The sequence below is a fragment of the Falco punctatus genome (assembly GCF_963210335.1).
Source record: "Falco punctatus genome assembly, chromosome: 1".
Lineage (NCBI taxonomy): Eukaryota > Metazoa > Chordata > Aves > Falconiformes > Falconidae > Falco > Falco punctatus.
This window is the reverse complement of record NC_137580.1, coordinates 105,249,630-105,271,538: the sequence shown is the minus strand read 5'-3', so window position 1 is coordinate 105,271,538 and position 21,909 is coordinate 105,249,630. Positions and strand designations below refer to the sequence as shown.

At 43.4% G+C, this 21,909-nt stretch overlaps 1 protein-coding gene across 7 annotated transcripts in view; it reads right to left on the bottom strand.

Annotated features, from left to right (window-relative positions):
* The window catches only part of CUX1 (cut like homeobox 1), a 281,049-nt gene that overhangs the window by 226,151 nt on the left and 32,989 nt on the right, over nucleotides 1-21,909 (bottom strand). For all 7 annotated transcript variants that reach the window (XM_080393233.1, XM_080393234.1, XM_080393235.1 and 4 more), the window contains exon 2: nucleotides 3,884-3,994. In XM_080393233.1, the coding sequence (XP_080249359.1) occupies nucleotides 3,884-3,994 (111 nt within the window). The remainder of the gene's footprint in view (nucleotides 1-3,883; nucleotides 3,995-21,909) is intronic.

Here is a 21,909-nt window from a genome sequence, read left to right as displayed (position 1 = left end):
CTCACAGGGTGAGCCCCTGTACCCAACTACATGCTTTATGCAGGCGCCTCGTGTCTGCCTGATTTTTTTTAGAGCTCATGCTCTTCCATGACAAAACTCACATCTTATTTTATCTCCCCAGAGCAGCTGGTCCAGGCCTCTCAGGCTGGTCTTTTGCCTTGTGCCCAGTTTAATGACCCCGGTCTCAGGTGAGTCCAGTAATGACCAGTGCAGCTCCACATTATCTAGTTTATGTGGCTGAATCACAAAGGGAAGCAATGGAGAGCTACAGGTTAAACAGGTGTAAGTTGTACTGTCTTCCCTCTCCCTGAGTACTTAACAATTACTTACTTATAAAGCCTGGGCTTACTCACTTACTTATTTTCTGCTATTTTTCACTATTTTTGTTGACTGGCTTAAAAGCCTGCACCACTGGAAGTATTAGCCCAGCTTTTCAATGTTTAAAACACAAACATGTAAGCAAAAAAAGTAATTACTCAGCTAGGAATCTGGGTAGAAATGAAGGCAAAGTTATCATTAGCAAGTATCTTCACTACGTGGCAAAAATATCCTGTGCAACTGAAATTTAGAGATTACAAAAAAAAAAATCTCTAAGACAATCATTCAAACATTTGGTATATGAGGACATGATGAATTAGACCATGAATTTCACAGAGGTTAAAATACCCCAAAAAGTATCACAGTTAGTCATAATAATTCAGGAATTATCACCATAAGAAAATAATGATCTGATACAGGGTGGCAATTCACATGATATATTTTGAGATGTCTTCCAAGTAACAGTCACGTAAAATTGATGTTTCAAGTAAACTCCTGACCAGTCTCTGGCTGCTCAGGACGAAACAAAATTGAGACTGAAAATACCACAAAACACCTATGAGCTCTTCAAAGGTGTGAGGAGGTAAAAAGTATTGTTGCAATAACAGGAATTAAGAACCCTTCCCAAAAGTTTCTGCATGTAAAAACCACCACCAAAGTTTCTGTCCTCATAAGGTTCCCAAACCCAAGACACTTCTTCCACAGTCGTCTCCCAGCATGCCAAGTCAGAAATAGTATTTTAACATTTTTAAATACCAAAAGCCCTAGAGGCATTCCTATAAACATGAAAATACCGTATTTCTTTTGCAGCAACTGGATAATTTGCAAGGAAGGCACAAATGACCCAAACAGATCTGCCACATTTTTTTAACCTAAAAAGAAACAGCAGTACCCTCAGTTGCATTAGTAATTTTTCAAATCCTTTCCTGCTACGCAGGAGATGGTTTTCAAGCAGACATTATGGAAAGTCTAGAGGACATCCCAGACAGCAATGGACAGGAAAGTCAAGGCCATCACCACTCGTGTCCTGATTTATGGTGAGACTGGCCACAGCAGAGGGAAAGAGATGCTGGCGCAGGCGAAACTGCTGCTGCACTGACGGGGATGCATGCGAATGAAAAAGAAAACGGGAAGTTTTAAAACAAATCGTTGCATTTAACAATTCCACCTTTGCCAGTTTGGGTGGGTTTACTACTAAAAGTTGTGACTTCGTTGTCGAAATTTAAACTAAGCTGTACGCTGGGTTATTTATTTATCTGAGAACGGTTCCACTTGCAAGCTTGTTTTCTACTACCAAACTCTTTTTCCCTATTATTAGCAAGAGCATTTTGATGCTTACAGAGCCACGGCTACCACTCGCCCCCGGGACGGGAGAGGTTGCCCCCATCAAACCTTCCAGACCTGAGCTACTCCCTCCACGCCTCCGGAACCCACCAGTCTGTTGCAGCTGGCTACCATTATAGTTCCAATACTTTCTTCTAATTTGATCCCATTTTCATTTTCATCCATTCATTTCATCCCATTTCAGAGGAAAGAGGGGTTAGACGGTGCTGCCGTCCAGAAACAAAGCTGCAGAAGGAGCATCACAGGAGAGAAGGCAAAGACAGGCTATAAAAGACATCCGTGCAAGCTTATAAAGCTATGCTGTTTGACAGGAGCCCCAGGACAAAAGATGAGGATGTAGAATTTCCCCGCATCTCCCCCTGAACATCAGGGCTGCTCAGAGCCCCTGTTGCGAACCCAGTCCCTGAACGAATAAAACACCTTCCGTGTAATATTCTGGAAGAGAACAGAGGCTACAGAATTATGTTTTGTAAAATTATATTTAAAACCTTACCATGATTTAACTTCCCTATCTTGCTTACTGGAAAGAGCTAATTGCGTATTGTTTTCCCACTGTCTCTCTTGAAGTAACTACGCAGAGTATGTAATTTTCCTCTGCGCATCCAACTCCCACCGAGTTACCAAGGCCCTCGCACAATGCACTTTAAAAGTGCAGTGTGGGTTGGTTTGTGTTTTGTTTCTCCCCACAGTAACCTTCTGCTCCATAAAAATAAAATTAGCCTGAAGAAATCATCCTGAAACACATCTGTAAACAAGCTATGGGCTAGGAGCTGGCAGCCAGGGCCGTATTCTGAAGAATCCATCGTTTCCCTCCAGGAAAACGAGGAAAGCAGCAGGGAACTCAGGTGAAGCCCTTGCAGAATGAACTTCAGCTTCTAGCAAACAAGTTGAAAAACGGGGGCCCAGAAGTTTATTTGGATTTTTCGTATAATTTCCTACACTCTGTATTTTCTCACTTCGCTCCTTCCTCTTCTTCCCAACACTCTGCTCTCTCCTGCAAAGGGAATCAACTCATCCCTCCACCCTCTCGGAGCTACTGCAGTCACTCCCCATATTCTTCTGCTCCTTTCTGTTCCTTCAAAGCCGCAGCCTCCAGATTTGCTCTCCTCCAAAGGGAGCTGATTTCTGCCCCACAGAACCTCCTCAGGGGGTCAGTTAAACACCCCCCCTTCCCCAGAACTCCCTCCCGATGGTCCCTTTGCCCTCTCCAGGTCGGACCCTCCAGCATCGCTCCCTCTGTGCCAAGAGGAAGCAAAGCAGCATCTGCTACTCGAGAGGCGGCGATAAAGGTTAGAAGTGCTGCCTGCTCCCTCTCTCCCAGGAAGATACTTGGAAGGAACCAATACTTGCGTGTCAGTTATCTGGAATGAGCTTTGAAACCCTAGAACATTCCTGGATGAACAGATTGCTGGCAATCATCGGGGGGAAGAAAAAAAAAAAACAAAAACAAAAACAAACACCACAAAACAAACAAGCAAGCAACTCTACACATTGCTACGCATTCATTAGTTTACAACACAGGTTAATATGTATTTTTGATGTAACTGTGCGTACACACACATAGACAGGCACACTGCACACACGCTAACTTGAGCATGGAAGAGTTGAAATACTCCCAGCTTCCTCCACGCAATATTCACCTTTCCGAGGTTTGCCTGCCATCAGTCCTGACACCTTTTCCACACCACCTGCTGTGTGCGATGCACATCCTCCGAGGGGAGTTTCCTAAAGAGCTCAGCCCTGACCTTGTTGTATTTCCAGTGAAATCAACAGCAAAACTTCATTTGATTTTTCATGGAAAAATGAGCATCTTTGAAGTTACGCCCTTGATATAGACTTATTTAGGCAGCAAAATGTCGCTTTCTACATCCAAGTGCTAAGAGTTTGGATTACTTAAGAATATTTTTTTTTGCAATTCTCCAGGTTTTCTATTATTACAAAATGTAGAGCAAGCCCGTTTGAAAGTTAATGGTCATACTTCCTCCAAAAAATGTCAATTCATATTTCATTTTTTACAGAATGCAAGATCTGCCTGATTAGAAAGCCATCAAAGATAAGCAGTCTTGAGTTAAGATGGTGAACTTAGCAATACGTACAAGAAAATTATAGAAACAAGTCATTAAAAAAAAAAAAAAAAATGAACCCCCAAACCACTTACACAGACCTCGTACCACGTATTAATGTCAGAAACTCAACAGACGTGAACAGCTTTTCTCCTTACCTCTGGAGTGTTTTTCTTGAACTCGCGACTTTGCTCAATAAGTTTTTTCCTAGACTGCTCACTTTCATCTTGCCGGTTAGCCAATATTGTTGCTGTGGCATCAAGCTCTCTCTGTCAAGAAAAACAAAACAACAACAAAAAAAAGGAATTAGAAGGAGAACTCCGTTTCTCACCGAAATCAAACCAAAAGCTCGTACAGAACATCACATCACTTGGAATTCCAAGGCGGCTGGACTACAGAGCAGTACAGAACGAGCATGAAGCCTCCAGAAACTCAACCCCTTGATTAACATCAAATGAAGTTCCACAACCTTTCTGATTCTGTCTTGCAGCCAAACCACCACCGTTTTTCTCAAAAGCATTCATGGTTTTAGCACAACGTCACACAGGATAGCAGCGGTGCCAGGCATACACACCTCCCAGTAACTTCCCAAATCCCATGAAGATTACGGATCTTGCACGTGTTCAAGCACGTGTTTCATCTGCCTGCTTTTTAAAGATACTGGATTTTCCCTTCTTGAGCTAGTCTTCGAAAAATTATTATGATTAACTCAAATATTAGTTAACCTTACACTTCAGCCTAGATTGGTCATGCTTCAATCACTCTTAATTTCAAATTACATACTGTATATGATTCTATGCTGCTGCAATGCTCTTTTTCCATTTAAGCCTTTCCTTATTTGAATACAAAATTACCTTTTCCTACTATTGGAGTCTATCACTCCAATATTATTAGCAAGTATCTCCATTTCCTCCCCAAAATGCATCTTTTTTTGGATCACCTGATGAATGCCAGATTGTCTTCCAACAGCTTCTACCAGGCTCAGCCTACAGACCATTGCCCGACTCCGTCCACGTGCATTATCCCACTCACAGTTTACTCAGTGCTGTGCTTCCAAATGTCACCATAATAGATTGAATGGGTCACTTATCAGTGCATAAACCAACAACACTAAATCTTCCGTGGCAGTTTATTCATTTTCTGCAGTATTTCCATGTAACATGAAAATATATGAAGGCTGAACCCCTCCACTCAGCTATGTACATCATTCCCCAAGTCACGCAGTTATAACCAAGGAGTCATGTAAGGAACTGGGCACTGGTTTCCCTCCCTTATTAATTCAAAAGGAGAAAAACCTGGCTGTGAGGAAGAAGTCCACGAAAAGCAAGAAGATGCTAGAGCAAGACATCAGGTCTCCTCCGCGGCTATCTTTATCGCATCACTCTGCCAACACGCCTCCAACCTGCGTGCAAAAACCTCACCATCCTCCACCAAAATGCCTGCCCCATCACTGGCGTTTGTTCGTAACTCAACAACCTGTCCAGACCAGATGGAACAACCAAGCCTGGGAGCTCCTGGCGGCTCTCAGGCCACGTCCCCACCAGTCAGGTCCTCTCCCGGTACCACCACACACTAACATCACAGCACGAGAGAAGGGGATTTGGTTACGACAAGACGGTTAGCATTAAAACCTTACCGTGCACGGGGTCATACTTACTTCCCAGTGGAACTAGGCACCCAGTATGGGGAACAAAATGGGAAAACAAAACATCTGCCTCTTCCTTTTTTGCAGAGGTGTTAGAAATAGTAACAGACAGAAGGTACCTACAGGACACGTGCTAAGCCCCTGTTCTGCAAGTTTAAAAAAAATAACTAGCAGGTAGATACTAGATACTCTCTGATAAAGAAGCCTAATTCCAAATTCTTAGTTATATTTCCTTATGGGTAAATCCTGTAACTTTGAATGATGGGATGGGTGTACTCTTGCTTTACGTGACTCCACAGTTTGACTTCTGGAAGGAAAAAAAAAAAAAAAAGAAATGCCTTCTGCAGTTCCCCACTCAAAAGGATCAATACTTTTTTACCCCCTTTAGGTTTATTACCATGAAACTAAGAGACTTTGGGGTTTTTTTGTGATAACTATATGGACCATAGTTACCTTAATCCTTGGAAATAAGCTAAATATGACAAATGGATTTGAAGCTAAGCAGCATGCTGGAGCCAGTGACCTAATTATTGTCACTGTAAAGCTTCAAAAACCCTCTATTTCTGACTTTGAGGAAAAAAACAGGGCAATATGTCCACCAGATCTTGGTTTGGAATTCTGTAACATATGTGAAATCTATTGCAGAAAAGTGGGAAATACTTAACAGTTGGATAAACCACATTTGAAATTCATCCCAGCTAAGTTTATGCAAGAAAAAAGAGCAACAGAAACCAATGTGGTTAAGCAGTACTATAAAGAGCAATATAACGGCTAAGCAGAAGGCTTTTAAAAAATATAAACAATCTGGTACGGCCAGCAACTTGGAAAACTATATTTAAAAAGGAAGCACACATTTAAAGCAAAGCAAAGAAAACACAAATCGTGAAGCATGACGGAATTTCAGTAGACCAAGGAATCAAACGCTTTGTTTTATGATATACAGCGCTAGCAAGTAACTTCACAAATAGCAAATTAGACTTTTGGAAACCTGTACTTCCAAGTTTAGCTACAAGAAAAAGAGCTGATTAAAAACTAAACCCTATTTCATATTTTGTGCCATTATGAAGAGAAGAGTCAGGCAGCAAATGAAGAGTAACTTCACACCCTCGCTGCCCGATTGATACCGGTGCCACAACGCACTTACTATGGGCACCTTCCCATTACTTACAGCATTCCTTCAGGGACAGGTCTGATCATTTCTCACCACAAAACATTTCCTTATGTGACCCCCCCAGGGCCAGACAACGCCGAGGAGAGGTGCCAGCACCCAACTACACTGAACTGTTCGATGCCGTGGGCTGAAGCCCACACGCTCAAGCTCTTGCCCTGCATTTATGAACAACCGATGCACTGATGCAGTTCCAGCTGAGGAGCTGTAGGTATCTAGCCCCGTATACAAGATCTGATGTAAAATGAGACACTAAGTCTTCAAGCTCTGTCACAGTTAATAAGCCCCAAATCAAAACTATTTGAAAAATTGCTGATTTTTTTCTTCCGTACTTGATTTCAATCGCGTACAAAGTTTCATCTGTTCAAACCCAGTAATAGATACAGGATTACAACCCACAGTTTTTCATACTTCTGTGAGTTAACCTCATGAGATACCCCAATTTTTGTAAAAATTCAATGTGGCAAATGCATTATTTCTGCAAGCAAGGACGTATCAAGGAGTAAGTAGTAATAACTTTGAGATTTCAAACCTGGGTACTGTAGGGCACTCAAAGGCATGCATGCTCCCCAAGCCTTGCAACCACCCTCTAAGTAGCGATCAAGTAACAGGAGGTGCAAGACTGCACAGAGGTCTATCAGCGAGTCCTTTGGAGTGTTACAAAAATAGGAGACCGCCTCTCAGTATCATTCTCCACACCTTTGAGATCAAAAAGGTTCCAATGAAAAGCTAACACAAATCAGGGCTCAAAGGTGTTGCAGCGGTGACCTGCCTACAGAAAGGATTCAAAGCCTGGAAGCTTTAGTTCCACTGATTCAACACCGGCTAATAAACTTTCTGGTCAAAAATAGCCACCATTCAATCGCCCCTGCAAAAAGTGAGCACATTTTGAGAGAGAAGCAGCCAGACCATCATCCCTTCCCCTTGCCCTAAAGTCCCATCGATTTAGGGCAGGCACAGCTCATGCTGCTTACGCCACAGATAACCAAAGAACTCTCTCCAGGGTTTCTGCTCTGACCCATTTCATCAAATTTATTGGGGGTGGGAAGGGAGGAGCCGAGAAAGTCTTACGCTCCTAGTGCAGGAGTCATTAAAAGCAATCCTCAGAAAACAACCATTAAAAGGTTTCTCTCATGCAGTAGAGAAAAATCCTAAAACTAGGAGGGTCAATCTGCTACCCACAACAACAAACTTGGAGTGAATTCGTCTTGCTTTAAGGCAAGTACTTCCAGGCTCCTCCAGGCTGCCCAGGAGCCACCCCTGCTCACCCTGCCCCATCACCCCCGTGCCGTCACGGCTGCGCAGGGGGTCAGCAGGAAAGCCAGCCTGCTGGAAGCACATCCCACCTCTCCCCTCCCAACCTTGGTTCCACTGAAGAATTCCCTGTCCAGGCCCCTCCGACAGCTCTGCCGCGTGGTACCATCACAAAAGGGAGGTGGGAAAGCACCGCTGGAGCCAGGGGGCTGGTGGAGTCCCCCTTTCCCAGCACCAGCCTGCAATGAGGTTGACCCCAAGTAATTACAAAACTCCAGCCTGGCTGCAGGCAGGTTTCAAGGTTGTTTTCCTTTACGGCTGACATGCCTTGCCCTACAAGATGCATACCTTGATAATCACCCAGCCAGCAGCTCCAGCAACAGCCAGGCTACATCCTCCTGCCACCACCTCCCCAAGCCCAGTCCCGTGGGCTCCCCAAGAACTACTCCCTCAGGAGAACGATTCTAGAAAGCAACTGGGGGTTCTGACTATTTATGGTGTCCATTCCGTTATCCAAAGGGTGGAAGAAAATGAAACCGTGCAAGCAGAGAGAACCCCACGGTGCCACTTGCCCCTGCCCTGCTCCGCTTATGTGAGCAAAACTGGACCAAAAAGATGAATTTTGTGAAAAGCAAAGCTGGGGCAAGGAGAGCACCCTCCGCTTTATGGGCACTGCGGAAGGGAACAGGGGATACCCAGAAAGGATATATAGGGAATGCGAATTCGGGAGCGTGACGGTGGGAAAGGTGCATGTGCCTGCAATGCAGCTCTCCCAGCAGGAGCAAAGAGGTGACAGCAACACTGGACTCATCACCTCTGGTCTGCAAAGGCATGGCGGAAGCAGAGACCATGCCGGTCCCCCGGCAAAGCTGCCCAAACACCGCACCACCATCACCTATCATTACCATTAGTCAGTCTCTGTTCAGAAGCACTATTCCTACATTTCACATAGGGAAAGTTACAAAACCCAGCAATAATCATCCACAAGTACTGCAATGTAACTGTATCCCAAAATTATGTTATTCTCTCATTTTAAAACGCTTACCCCTTCCTGCGTTTACCACAAACCTCTTACACTGGCGCAAGAAACACAGCACAACTTTAAGAGAGACTGATTTTTTTCCTGGTAGACTTCTAGTCGTGGACACAAGGCTTCGAAAGCCTTAAGCAAGGCTGCAGATGTTAACAGCACATTTTCACCATAAGGATAGACACAACTCACAACTGCACGTACATTAGGAACCTTCTACCAGTAAACCTAGCAGTAACCATTTCCCTTGAAATCTTGTTTCTGTGTATTTAAGGTATTTCCCTTTATCATCCATTCCAACAGTTACCCAGTCTACATGATTATCTGCTACTGAAAGTTTTCAGTAGTCTCATTTTTGTTTTCATCCTCTCTCAGGATTGCATTTGTCAGATCTATCAAAGCTCTCAGTGTAGTTTTTTGCAATTTTTAATTTCCTGTTAAAGGAAAATTTCTACGATGACACCAACGTAGAAGCGTCTGGCACAGCTCTGCATACGCACAGCCTACTTGTCTCTGGGAAATTTTACATTTCTCCAACATAGCTTAGGCAATCTACCCTTCAATCTTAAAAACCCCATAGTTTTCACCTGTCCAGAACCCTACATACCCATGACATAAGTATTTCAGAAATAATTCTGAAATGATAGCCTGCTTTGTGAGCTTGATGTGTTCCTTTGGTGAAAAACCGAACAGGCAAGCTCACTTGATAAAGCTCTAGATTACGGCAAGGGAAGCAGCCACAAAGTCGACATCGGGAATTTTTGTTCGTGTCTATCTTGACTGTAAAAAGCAGGCACGGATTCCAATCTGAAAGCACTCAGAAAGGGAAAATGTACGGTAAGAATGCAACAGTGGTAGAAGTTTATTCTCCGTAAAATGAATTTGCGCCTGCCTTGCTGCAAAGCCCCTTTTTTAACACAAGCAAAAGGGAACATCAGGGAGTTCAATGAGAGCGCAACACCTCAAGGACCACCCTTCCCCTGCCTTACAAATCAGCACTGAATGACGAACAAATAATAAGCAAAGACCAGAATAGCTGTTTTACACTCCTGGAGAAAAAAAAAAAATCAAAACCCACAAACATTAAACAAAACATGTTTCTCAAGAAGCATTTTGCCATTTGGCAAACTGATGCAACCACCTTTCACACACAGAATTAGTTAGGAAATTTCAATAAACACATTTTATTTCCATGTACTGAAGTAATTTGACTCCAAGGATGTTTTTAGACAAGCTTTAACTGGAACAAATTTTGTGCTCTATGCAATGCTTTTGGACAGCGAGTCAACGTGTGTGGTGGCCACCGCATAAAGCAAAGGCAGAACAAAAGTGAAGGTGCTGATGTAGCTATCAGTGAGATACCTTAACTAAGAGGCTCTTATAAAACGAAAGGAAAATGTAAAAAAAAAAAATTGTTGTGGCTTTGTTCACAATAACACCAGCCAGTACCACAAACAGGGAAAGCCTATCAAAAAATCTTGCAAGAGGAGAAAGCTAGTACCGGCTTTTCAAAAGGAGCTACTATCAGCATAAACCAGCCGCATAAATATCTACGCCAGCAACAAATGCACTAACAAGGGAAAAGATTGCCAGTGCCAGAGCCAACACCATTATGCCTGTCTTTTTTTCTACACCTTGAATTCAAAACTTTTTAGAAAACGCAAGGAAGGGGAGCCTGTCCAGAGCTAAGATGACTTTAATGGCAAAGGTCTGCACTCAAGACGCTTTTCCTCTCACGCAGCAAAGTAAGAAAACATTGCCTGTTTGTTCCTAAAGGTAGTTTTCACCTCCTGGCATTACTTATTCCCCCTTCCCACCCTCCTCAAAATGATGTGGAGGATGGGGCTGGAGGATGCCTTCACAAGCCCCAGGTCTGACGTTGGCTGTGGCCACTGGGCTGGCGCTGCGCTCCCACTTCTCTCCAGAAAGGAGGTTCTGGTTTCACTCTCAGCACCCTCAAACCCTAATACTAAAAGCTGCTCTCCTCCTCCTCGTGTTCCTCAGCTTCTACACCAGATGGTTAGTCATCTTCTGTCTTTGATCCCACCAGGTCTATCCTCACCTCGACGCGACCGTGCAGCTGAACTCAGCTGGAAGGTGCCACCCAGACCCCAGCAGCACTGGCTGCTCTCCGCATCCCGAAGCCTGCTCCTCTCCAAGCCTCCTTTGGAGGTGCTCACACAGGTGCTCTGCTACCCACAGCGCTGCGAAACCACCAGCTTCCATGACCTTACCCAAGAAGAACTTGCAGCTCGAATACCTGGCCAAAAAAACCCAAAGCAACCTGTCAGCAAACTTACTCCATCAGCTACTTAACACTCTGCTAGGTTTTGCGTTTCAGTTCATCACACTTTTAGATTCCTAAAATTCCTAAAAAATAAACACAAGTGTTAGCTGGGGGGAGGGCTGCCTTGTTTTTGCAAAGGCAGCATCTTCCAGCCCGGCCGGGTACCGCTTACAGCTTCAGACTTCCCACACATTCCTTTTCACACTCTTCCACTTAAAAAGTGGAAGTTCAAACTAGTTGCTTCAATAGCTACAACAGGAAAGGCCAAAAAGTAATGAATTAATTTAAACGTCGCTGCAGTTGGGCTCCCCAGAAGGTAGGATTTCAGGCAGCTAGCAAGGGTACAGCACGCAGCCACAAGCGTTGCTCCAACGCAGAGCAATCTGCTCACCCCTCGTCTTCTGGCCACGCAGTAAGTCACACTACAACCGCGTGAACCCCTGCCCCCTGCTCTATGCCGCTGAGGGCTTTTGACGTGATAAAATTAAGTTAGTTGATCATGCAGACGCCGGTTAATGACTAAAAAAAAAAAAAAATCTAAAAAAAAAAAGCCTCAGCTTAATATTTGTGACTTGCATAGCAGCTAAAGGGTGGTGGAGAATCAAGCTACATCTTCTGTCAAATAAAAGTAATTATGGGAAACAAAAGGAAACCCATGGTTGCTTGCAAGGATTCAGCCTAAGCAAGTCACAAAGTAAAACCCATCTGCTATCTGCTTGCCCTCCCACCTGGTGGGCTGATCAGAAGCTGCCCAAGAAGCAATGCCATGCTCACCATAGCTCTCACCACACCACAGCAGGCAACTTACCCTTTTAAGTGGCAACTGGGGCCACGCTATCAAGGTCCCAGCCAGGCCATGCTGCCCTTCCCGCTGCTGCTGGGGCAGGGCGGGTCTCCCTGGTCCCCACAGACCCCAACAGCTGCACGTGGGAAGGAGGGAGGAAAACAGAACAGCCCAAACCCCTTCTGATATCAGCAAATCATCAGGTTTTACCGTGCCCCAGAAAACACATGGGTTTAGACAGTTTTTAAAAGAGCTTTGACCCTTTAAAAAAAAAAAAAAAAAAAAAAAAGAGGGGGGTGATTAACTGATGAGTAATTACAAACTACTTAATGCACTATTCTTACCACTTGTTTCCAGGAGAGGAACGCAGCGGCGGTGTCGAGGTGGAAAGGGATTACGCTGCCATTTTGTAATCAAACACTAATGTCTTACTTCCAACTACGATCAGCTTCATGAGTTACATTAAATAATTCTTTTGACCGCAGATCAAAGCGAAATGTAGTCTTAAAAGAGGGGTTTAAATAACAAAAAGTTCAACCCTTTACCTAAGCTCTGTTACATCATTTAAAGTATTTAGTTACTCCCCTTTACAGCCCCAGCTTTGCTAGTAAATGAAGCATGACTGTGCTTGAAGGAAGACGCATACTGTAACACAGACCAGGATTTATAACTTGTTATACAGGTTGCCACCAATAAATCAATAATATATACAGATATACAGTCTTGTTTCAGTGCTAGTTCTGGGAACTTACCATTCGAAAAAAAAATAAACTCAAACTTTTTTTGCTTTGTTGTTATTCTAAATGAAAACAAACTCATTGCTCACATTTAACTTCACCCAAATCCCAACTACGCTAAGTGCCATTTAGAACAAAACTTCACAACTATTTTTCCTTTGACGACACTTTCATTTTATTTTTAGATTTATTTTTTTTTAACCACGATTAACCATTCCAGCCAGACCACCTGTCCACCCTCGAGTCCATCACAACCACCACTCAATAATCCTTCGGTCTTCAAACGCCAGCACCAATCTGAAAGCTACTTAAGCCGTTTCCTAACATTCAGACATAAAATATTTACCAACAAAAGTATAAATACACACTAAAAGAGCAACCTAAAAATACTTCTAAAACCACATTCCAACGATGTAATTCCTTGAGGGATGGGAAAAAATTACTATGGACTTGAACTAACACAACACCTCGTTTCGCTCCCTTCTCATGTTCCTGGGCATGGCAGAAGTGGTATAATAGCAGAATAAACTATCCCACTGTGGCAAACATGGTTTGGAAAGATGGGGCTAGTCTTAACTCGGAATTTCTTGTTGTTATTAGTTTAAAATCCTTACCAAGAGGCACATGCACTAGGGGAAATCCTACAAAATGCATCTTGAAAAGAGGCGACCCCCCTCTAGCAGGCTTCGTTTCACCTGCCCCTATTGCTGCCGATGAAGGGATGCGTCTCGGTACCAAGATACTCCCCCACCGATGGCTTGTGACTGTCACGATGCTGTCCCCACTGGGAGCAGCACCCTGGCCCCGCGGCACCGACAGGCACCACAGCACTCTACAGAGGAAGCTGGATGGGGAACTCGTGCTAAGAAATCAGTAGGAACAAAAACAAGATCAGAAGAAAATTACTGGCAAATGACACTGCAGTTTGATAAACAGTTTAGGCAGGAAAAGTATCTGGCAGAGCGTTTCCAGAGAGCGGTCCTTGACTCCAGACTAACAGGCTTCCTCCCTTGGTCCGGGTTTGTTGACTTTCTGGGCATGCTGTAAGGTTTATGCATTTTCCCATGATGGGAAAAATACAGCTTTTTTGAGAAGTCGCCTGTGAATGCAATGGGTGAATGTTTTCTGAAAAATTATAAATAGGAAACAAGCAAGCAACATTTTCTTTATTTAGGTTTTCGCTACTACTGAAGTCCCATTTCAGCCTCTCGGTGTTCTCTTGGATCTAAATCCCAAATAATGACTCCGCTTGGCACGACAACACACAAGGGTATAAATGTATGCCTGGCATTTAATACCAACAGCAAGCGTTACATATTTTGGACAATTAAACAGAATCCCAGATTTTGAAGCCTTTCTGCAAAATTTTTATAGGCTTTCATATTTCATCTGGATGATTACCGTTCAGCATGAGCATCACACTTCACATGGAAGTGAAACCGAGAGGCAGGGGCGGTGGAAAGCAGAATGCCTTTCCTAGCTAGGTGTTTCCCAACAACATACTGCAATACTTAGTTAAGCTCATTTTCTGTGACATGAAAACAGCAGAATTGACTCATGAAGCAAAAGTAGCTGATGTACAGTCACAAGGAGGCAGGCTCGGAGGTGATAGCATGCGTAACTGCATGTAACAAAACCCAATGCTCTCAATGTTAATAACATTGCAAGCTAGTTTAAAACCAGGAGTATTATTCTCTATACAGTCTGTTTTTAACACACTGTCTGTTGTTTTGGGTTTTTTTAAAATCAACATTTCTGGTAGCATACCCTAAATGGTATATTGGGAATTTTTATAAAAGTCTTCTAGAAACCATGCGTTAGCAATGGCAGACATAAAATATATTTAAAATACTACAAATCTGGCATTTCGAATCAGCAGACGGCATGAGCACCGAATCACGGACAGCCAATGTCTGCCTGCTCCACGAACACACCTAAGGTAGAGAGTACAGCTGAAATACTTTTTTAACCATAAAAAACTTCTTTAGTGATAATTTATAGAATTCCCCCACTATCCACTGTGACAAATCACACTAAAATGAAAACAACAGATTTAGCTGCAGTGGCACTGTCAACCTTGCTATGATACACTGTCACTAAAAAACCCTTAATTTTGGCTATCAAATACAATTTCAATTTCTTGCACTTTAGAGCAGTAAAAACAATTCTGCAAAGACTCTGTGTTTACAGTCCCTCAGTAAAGAATGCAGCTGTCTCAATCAATGCTGATTGTCTGTTAATTAGTTCAGTTTTTACAAGCTGATGGAACAGATTACTTCATTCCCTCCTGCACCCAGAAACTCTACAAATACAGTTATCTACGATACAGTAATATTTGCTTCCTGGCAATTTAGGGAGGTAGATGATGTGCTAGGGACTCAAGTGATCTCTTTACCCAGAAATCATTGAGGTTTGTACCTTTCCAGGCACTCCGTCATACAGCAATCTTCAGTCCCTACATATACATCTCTCTCTCCTATATGAAAACTGAAATAAAGAGCAACACTTCCCAGCACAGCGGGACTGCCGCCTCTCTTTTTTGCTGTGGCTGAAACCAAGTCCAGTTATCTAAAGTCCTTTAGGAACAAAAGTCAGGTTCTGGTGAATAATTTCCTACCTGTATCTTGTATCTCATCAGAATCGCATCTCTGAACCAAAACCATGTTCCAATTGGTGACCGACAGCAGCAAGCTAAAGGTTTTTAGCGAGTGGTTTGAAGTTGCTATCGCCATTCCCCATCCCCATGCGCTTTTCAGACAAACCAGAAATAAGTTGCTGGATCACCTCCGAGCTACTCAGTCTCAGATTCACTGCTCTACCATCTCCATCCTTTTAAGAAAAGCCAAATTTAGCTTTCGTGTACGCACAGGGGAGCGTTGGACACCCTCATCCAAATGCCAGAAAGCACTTCTGCTGAGAAAACTGACGGAATACTATGAAGCCCTAGGTCCAGCAATAGGAAAGTTTGATCCAAAAATGCCTCTTTTGAGATGACACAACATGCTACACATTATATAAAACAACAATTTTCACTCTGAGACCTTTTTTTTTCTCTCTCAGCTTAGATCCTTCACGATTAGGAAAAAAAAAAAGAAGAAAAAAAAGAGTTCTAGATAAAGAGCATTTAAGTATTTAAAAGAAAACACATTTCTGGTATGAGCTGAATATGTAACTACTAAACTTATTGCAGATGCAGCAATTGGACAGATATGAAGCCCCACAAAACCGTGTATGAGACCACCAGAAATGGGTTTTGGCAGTGTATCTGGCTGATAAGTACAAAAGATAATCTAAATAAAACAGTAATTCTTCCACACAGAGACATCTACAGACATCTGCTTCCAGAGCAGCATCACAGAGAGTCTAAAACCGCTTAATGCTTTTCAGAGTTCAGTATACAAAAAAATATGAGAGTTTAATTTTTGCATTATGAAGACACTCATCCAAAGCAGATCATTGAAAATTCCTTGTAGAAAATTCTCTGGATCCACAGAAACAGCACTGGGGGAGAAAAAGTTTGAAATGCAGCGGTCACCTTGCATTAGAAATGTTAACCTGAGCAATAAGGGAACCAAGATCAACAACCATTCAGCTGGAGCCCGATAATTATTTTCAGCTACTGTTTTTCTTTAACTTCAGTTAAATCATATTTCCACAGTCCTATTGGCAAAGGTCAGACTCTGCTTAAACCCACCACAGGTTTATTCTGCTTTCCTGCTTCTCCCCTTCTTTCACATCACCCAGGAAAAAGAGACTTAGAATATAATCCTGGCTTTCCAAAGTTCTTATGGAGACTGGAGTAAAAATGGGAGGGGGCTGTATGTTGTTTATCAGGGGCCTTTATTGCTCTTTAAAAAAAAAAAAAAAGTGTTATCCTGATACTTCTTTGGGATTTTTCGTTGCCTGTCCCATTCTGCAAGCTGCCTTATCCACCCAGTTTTGAGGACAACGGGTTGGCTTCACCGTCTGCACAACAAACAAGCCACCACCGCTAAACATGCTGCATCAAATGCTGCATTTACTAACACGGGCTTGACTATTACTGCTATGGCACTCAGACGCTTTCTGGGCTTTCATGTGGAGGGCACAGCCGGTTACAACCCTGGGAAGTTTCACCAAAATTCCTCCTTGAACTGGTGCCACACACTTGGCTGCCCGACGTTGCAACATCCAAGCTGCATGTTTTCCCACGCAGGGCCGAGGCAGCGCAGAGCAGGAGCCTGCATCCCTGCAATGCCCTACGCCTGCCGCGGCCGGAGGCAGCGCTGGGGCTCCTGTGCGAGCCATCCCGGCACCCACAGCTACATCGGATTCCTATTAGGAGAGAATAATTTGGAAAAATTTGGGCTAGATGCTGTTTGATGTACCGCTGCAAATTACACGTTATCAGTAAGCACTCAGAATAGTTTCCCGCAATGCCTTGGGTTATATTAGTGACGTGACTATAAATCAATCTTTAATTCTTGTGCTTCACATGCAGCAATATGAGGGGTTCTGCAGTTGCAGACAAAAAAAAAAAAATCTCAAAAGGATTTGCCAACATTTCTTTGATCTCTATTGGTACTCAGTGGGAAACATGCTTTAAAGTTTAACTTGTGCAGGTTTGCTGTGGGATGAACTCTTAAAATGAGAAATGTTTGGGAAAAAGCAACGCATGTTATGTCACTTTTTCAGGGCACCACCATTAAAGAAGTTACAAGGTAAAACAACCACCCACATACACTTTCTTATTTTTGTGTAAAATCTCACTTGATTTGTTCCTGTATCTTTCATGCTTTGTACTTTATACATTTCTAGACAGATGGATTATGCTTGAGAAAATTGTCTAGGATAGAAGGGAAGAGGGATTTATGCTATGAAGTCAGGAATTACGCTTTGAAAGCACAATTCCTTCCGCGTTTCTGCCCAAGCAATAACAGGGACAGGAGAAACCACCAACAATTAAACCAGAGAGATACCCAGAACACAGACTCCTCCTTGCCCATCGATTCACGGGGTCTGCAGCAGTCCTGCACCGCCCTGTCCTGTGCCCTTTGTTACCACGTGTGGAAGCTGGTTGGAGAAACGATAGACACGATGCAGAATGCCTTTTCTTCTTCTGATACTCCTGCAGCACACCCTAACGTTGTGCTTTAACCCAGTCCTTTGTAGGTAAGGAGTAAGGCTACTTCTGCATTTTAACACCAACTATACGCACAGTCCAAGTTCAGCTCCAAAAACACCTTTCTACCAAGTGCCCTAAATATTCAGCCAAGAAAGAATGACAAAATGACACCTTGGATGTCATGGTGTGCTTTCCTTTACCATACATCTAAGGTAAGCAGAATGCTATCTACATAATGGATTCAGCCCTGGAGTAAGTCTGGACTGCCGAGGCTGGTGAACCTGAGGTAACATTCCATCACTTATTTACTGCATCTCTAAAGCATTTCAAATTCTAAGCTGAATATATATTTCACACAGTACCAAAACTTTTAAATATCCACAGGAAGATTTCATTTTTATAGGCAATAAACATTAAATCTAAAGGACTGGAACATAAAAAGTGTTTTAATACCATATAAATCACCTTTCCCTAGACAGAATAAATCTCTGAAGGTTTTAAGGACTGCAATATAAATTTTTATGGCAAATTATCTACATAGGAATTACTTGCATGAGATGCACTTTCACTTCTCTTTCTCATTTGCATAGTGCTGACAATCTTTTCAATCACAACGTTCAATCCAATTTGGAAAGTCCAGAACACAATGCACAGAAACACCGGGCGAAACGCTGGGTGGTTCCTCCTCCTCTTCATCAAGATGCTTCTCACCGCTGCTCCCTCTATCAAACACAGAATCTGGTTTCACTGAGGTAACAACACTAATATATAAAAATTAAGGCTCAGATGAATAGCTACAACCTCTTTGGAAAGCATGTGTTGGCTTTTCTAACAGAGAAGCCCTGCTACTAGCCCTGGCAGCTGAGAGGAGCTCACTTCACGCTGGGAGCAAAAGTCCTCTAAAGCAAAGAGTGACGACCAACTAATTGGGAAGGTCCAGGTGGAGACGCAACAGCCAGATTGTTCTGTGAGATGCTCAGATGGGACATGTAAAGGTAGTGATGGGGGGGGGGGGGGTGTCTCCATCCAATGCTCTGCTAGGACGATGCCCAAGCAGAGCTGACCTAGTTCGGGGGATTGTCGCTTTCCAGGCAGGACCTCAAGCTAGAGATGTTCTGGAGATCCCTGCCATCCCACATGCCTACAACGCCTGGACCTTTCATTTCGATGCCTCCAAAGGAGACCAACTGTAATGAGACAGCACCCTCAGCCAGGTTTCTAAAAGGCTCTGACTTCCACCTAAACAGTTAATAACCGCAGAAGGTGAGAGGCCAGTTATTATCTGTGGTGAAACAGTAAGTGATGGCTCCTGAAAGCTTCTGTCCCAGCCTGTCAGCCTAAATACTTCCTCATAACTACAGCAGAAACACGCACAAGATGTGTAATTCCCAGGTCTCTGAAGCACAGCTATCCTCAAAGGACAGGCACCGCAGAGGTGTGGTGTACCACTGTTACCAAAAATACTTGGGTTTGTTCACCATTTCATTACAGCAAAAACGTGCTGACAAGGATTCTCATCGAAAAGGGCCGGAATCGGTTCTTGGAAAACCTTCTGTCACCTCAGAGTCAGGTCTGAAAGGTGCTCCGTACTTCACCGAATCTTACCCTCGAGGGAAATCTGGGTAAAAACAAAGTTAAAGCACCTGAAGAACAGCAAAGTCCCAAGAAAAAAATAATAAAATAATTTTAAAAAAATTACAAAAATAGGAAGTTCGCAGCAAGAGCTAAGAATAGCACCGCATCATTTCCAATGTATATTTCCCCTGGAAAATATTTTCAGGACTCCGGTACTACCAATCAAATTAAGATAACACAGCAGAGGAAGAAACACAAGTTGGTTCCCAGACGGTTTCCTACGCTTCAAAGGTATTTACTTAATAAGTACCATGTATGGATAAAATGAGATCATCAACCTAGTCATAAGACAGTTCTCCACATTTTTAATGAAATCTCGCAGCATATGATTTAAAGAGTGATCGCTTGTGCACACCGACTGCAGGCCGCGTGTGCAGCGAGCCCAGCTGCCAGAACGCCCCGAGACGTCAGAGGCTGAGACCGCTGCCCCAGCAGGGGAGGGAGCCATCCGCTGAAAGGAGCCAACCTCGGTGAATCTCAAAATAAAAAATTACAGGGTCATTTCCAAGACAGAGAGTTTTGGCCAACGAAATGAGGTATTGGCTTTCTATCTGATGAAGGAGTGAAGTGACATAAAGCTTTCTTCCATATGATTTCACAAGCTTTTATTACCTTCCTGAATTATCTTTGAATCTGGAGGATGGAATATTATTTTCTTTTGAAATACCAGGTTGTTGCTAGTCTTCCCACTTGTACAATCCACAAAACCTATTAACATTTTCAGTAATTAATGCTAATACTTGAGAAAAAACGCCATTGTGTTAAGAAATGCTTTAACAAGATCAAGAAAGAAAACAAGTGCTTCTCAGACTGTACATAATTTCTTTCGCTACATGATTTTTTTTTCTTCCCCCGTAGAAAACAAAGTTGGGACTATATCGCTGTGTTCTAGCACCCACCTTCACCCACAATACTGTGCAAATTTTACAAAAATATTTCCTCAAACTGAACACTTCCATAGACCACCTCCTCTCCAAACGTCTCTTTTTTTTGGGAAAAAAATAAAATAGAGGGTGGGGGGAACTTTTGAGCTTTCCTCTGCCCACAGCCTTAAGCAGTTTGGTAGACAGGAGGAGCTACTCTGGATTTTTCTTTCCAATACTTTGAATCAAGGTCTATTTTTAATGAATTGGGCCCCTGCAAAAGATGAGTTTCAGATGCTTCAGGATCACGTATCTCACTGCTGGAGACCCACGACGACCCAGCTGTGCAAGGGGGCTATCGAGGCTGGTACACCCAGCTCTCCGCACAGTGTAAGGGCACCCACCCAGAGGGGTCCCATGGACCAGGGCTCCCCTTTAACCCAGGCTGATGAACTTCAGAGCCCTGGCACCAAGACATACCCAACTGGAAAGTCTGAGTCAAGCTGAGGCTGTTTTCCCAAACAGATCATGAAAGAATATTCAGACCTAAATTCAGAGCAGCCTAACTATGTGTTTTATAGGATATTTATCTATGAATCAGCAGATCACAGACTCGGAAGGCCAGACATTCTTCCCACTCCAGCCTTTAGTCATTCGAGCAGGAGAGCCAAGAAAGAACTCGCTGAGGAAGTTTTCACCAGTACTTTTCAGGAAAAAAAGCAAAGGTTTAAAAAAATAATTTGAAAACAGCAACCCTGAAGCTACCAAACAGAGACATTCCACCAGGAAGAAGCAGGGAACTGAAATGCCAAGGCAAAAAGCACACTTGCTGCTTTGGGGTGGAGGGCATCTTCAACATAACTACCTTTTAAGCAGTTTGAGCTTATAGTCAAACACACCACCATCAACCCCTGGTCTAATGCATCCAACCAAATGGTAGATAAATTCCTCGGAAAAAAGAGTAGTTTCGAAGATGAAATAGAAGTTGAGGAAATGTTTGGTACATGGGTCAAAACGGGCCCTTCAAGGCCGCCACGTTCAGAAGAACCGCCAAGTGTGAGCTGCACCTGTGGCTCTGTTCTCCCAGCCCCTCTCCTTGCATAAACCCACGCCAACGTCCTCCAGCGCAGCGAACCCACCTGGGAAAACCATCTAATCCAGGAAAAGGCACCAAAACCTAGAGAGCACTGCACACCCTGCTCTATCTCGGTGACAGAAGCAAGCACGGCCTGGCTCAGCACCTTGGGAAATAAATCATTACCCTTTACGAAATTCCAATTTTTCTATTTTAAGTTACAGGCCTTTGAACTTGAAATATTACCAAAAAATAATGCAACCCTACGCCTGCCCATGGCACCGGCCAGGAGCTGGGAGCTGGCTCCCGGGTTTGCCAGTGGATGGGGGGGGAGTGGGGGGACCAGGGCTGGGACCCCAGTTTGCTCCACACGCTTTGGTGCAAAGTGGTCCCCAGCAAGTACCATCACCAGAGCAGGGGGACCAGACTGGGCAATATGGGCACAGAAGGCAACCCTAGAACTCTGAACGCTGACACCTTCTTCAATTACCCCAAAATAATGTGGTTCTTTGTGGAAAACTGTAATCCAAAGCCTAAACCACAAGGCCTTTTCTGGATGGTACTAACAAGACCGTAGCATCTGCTGTCAAGTTTAATGAGTT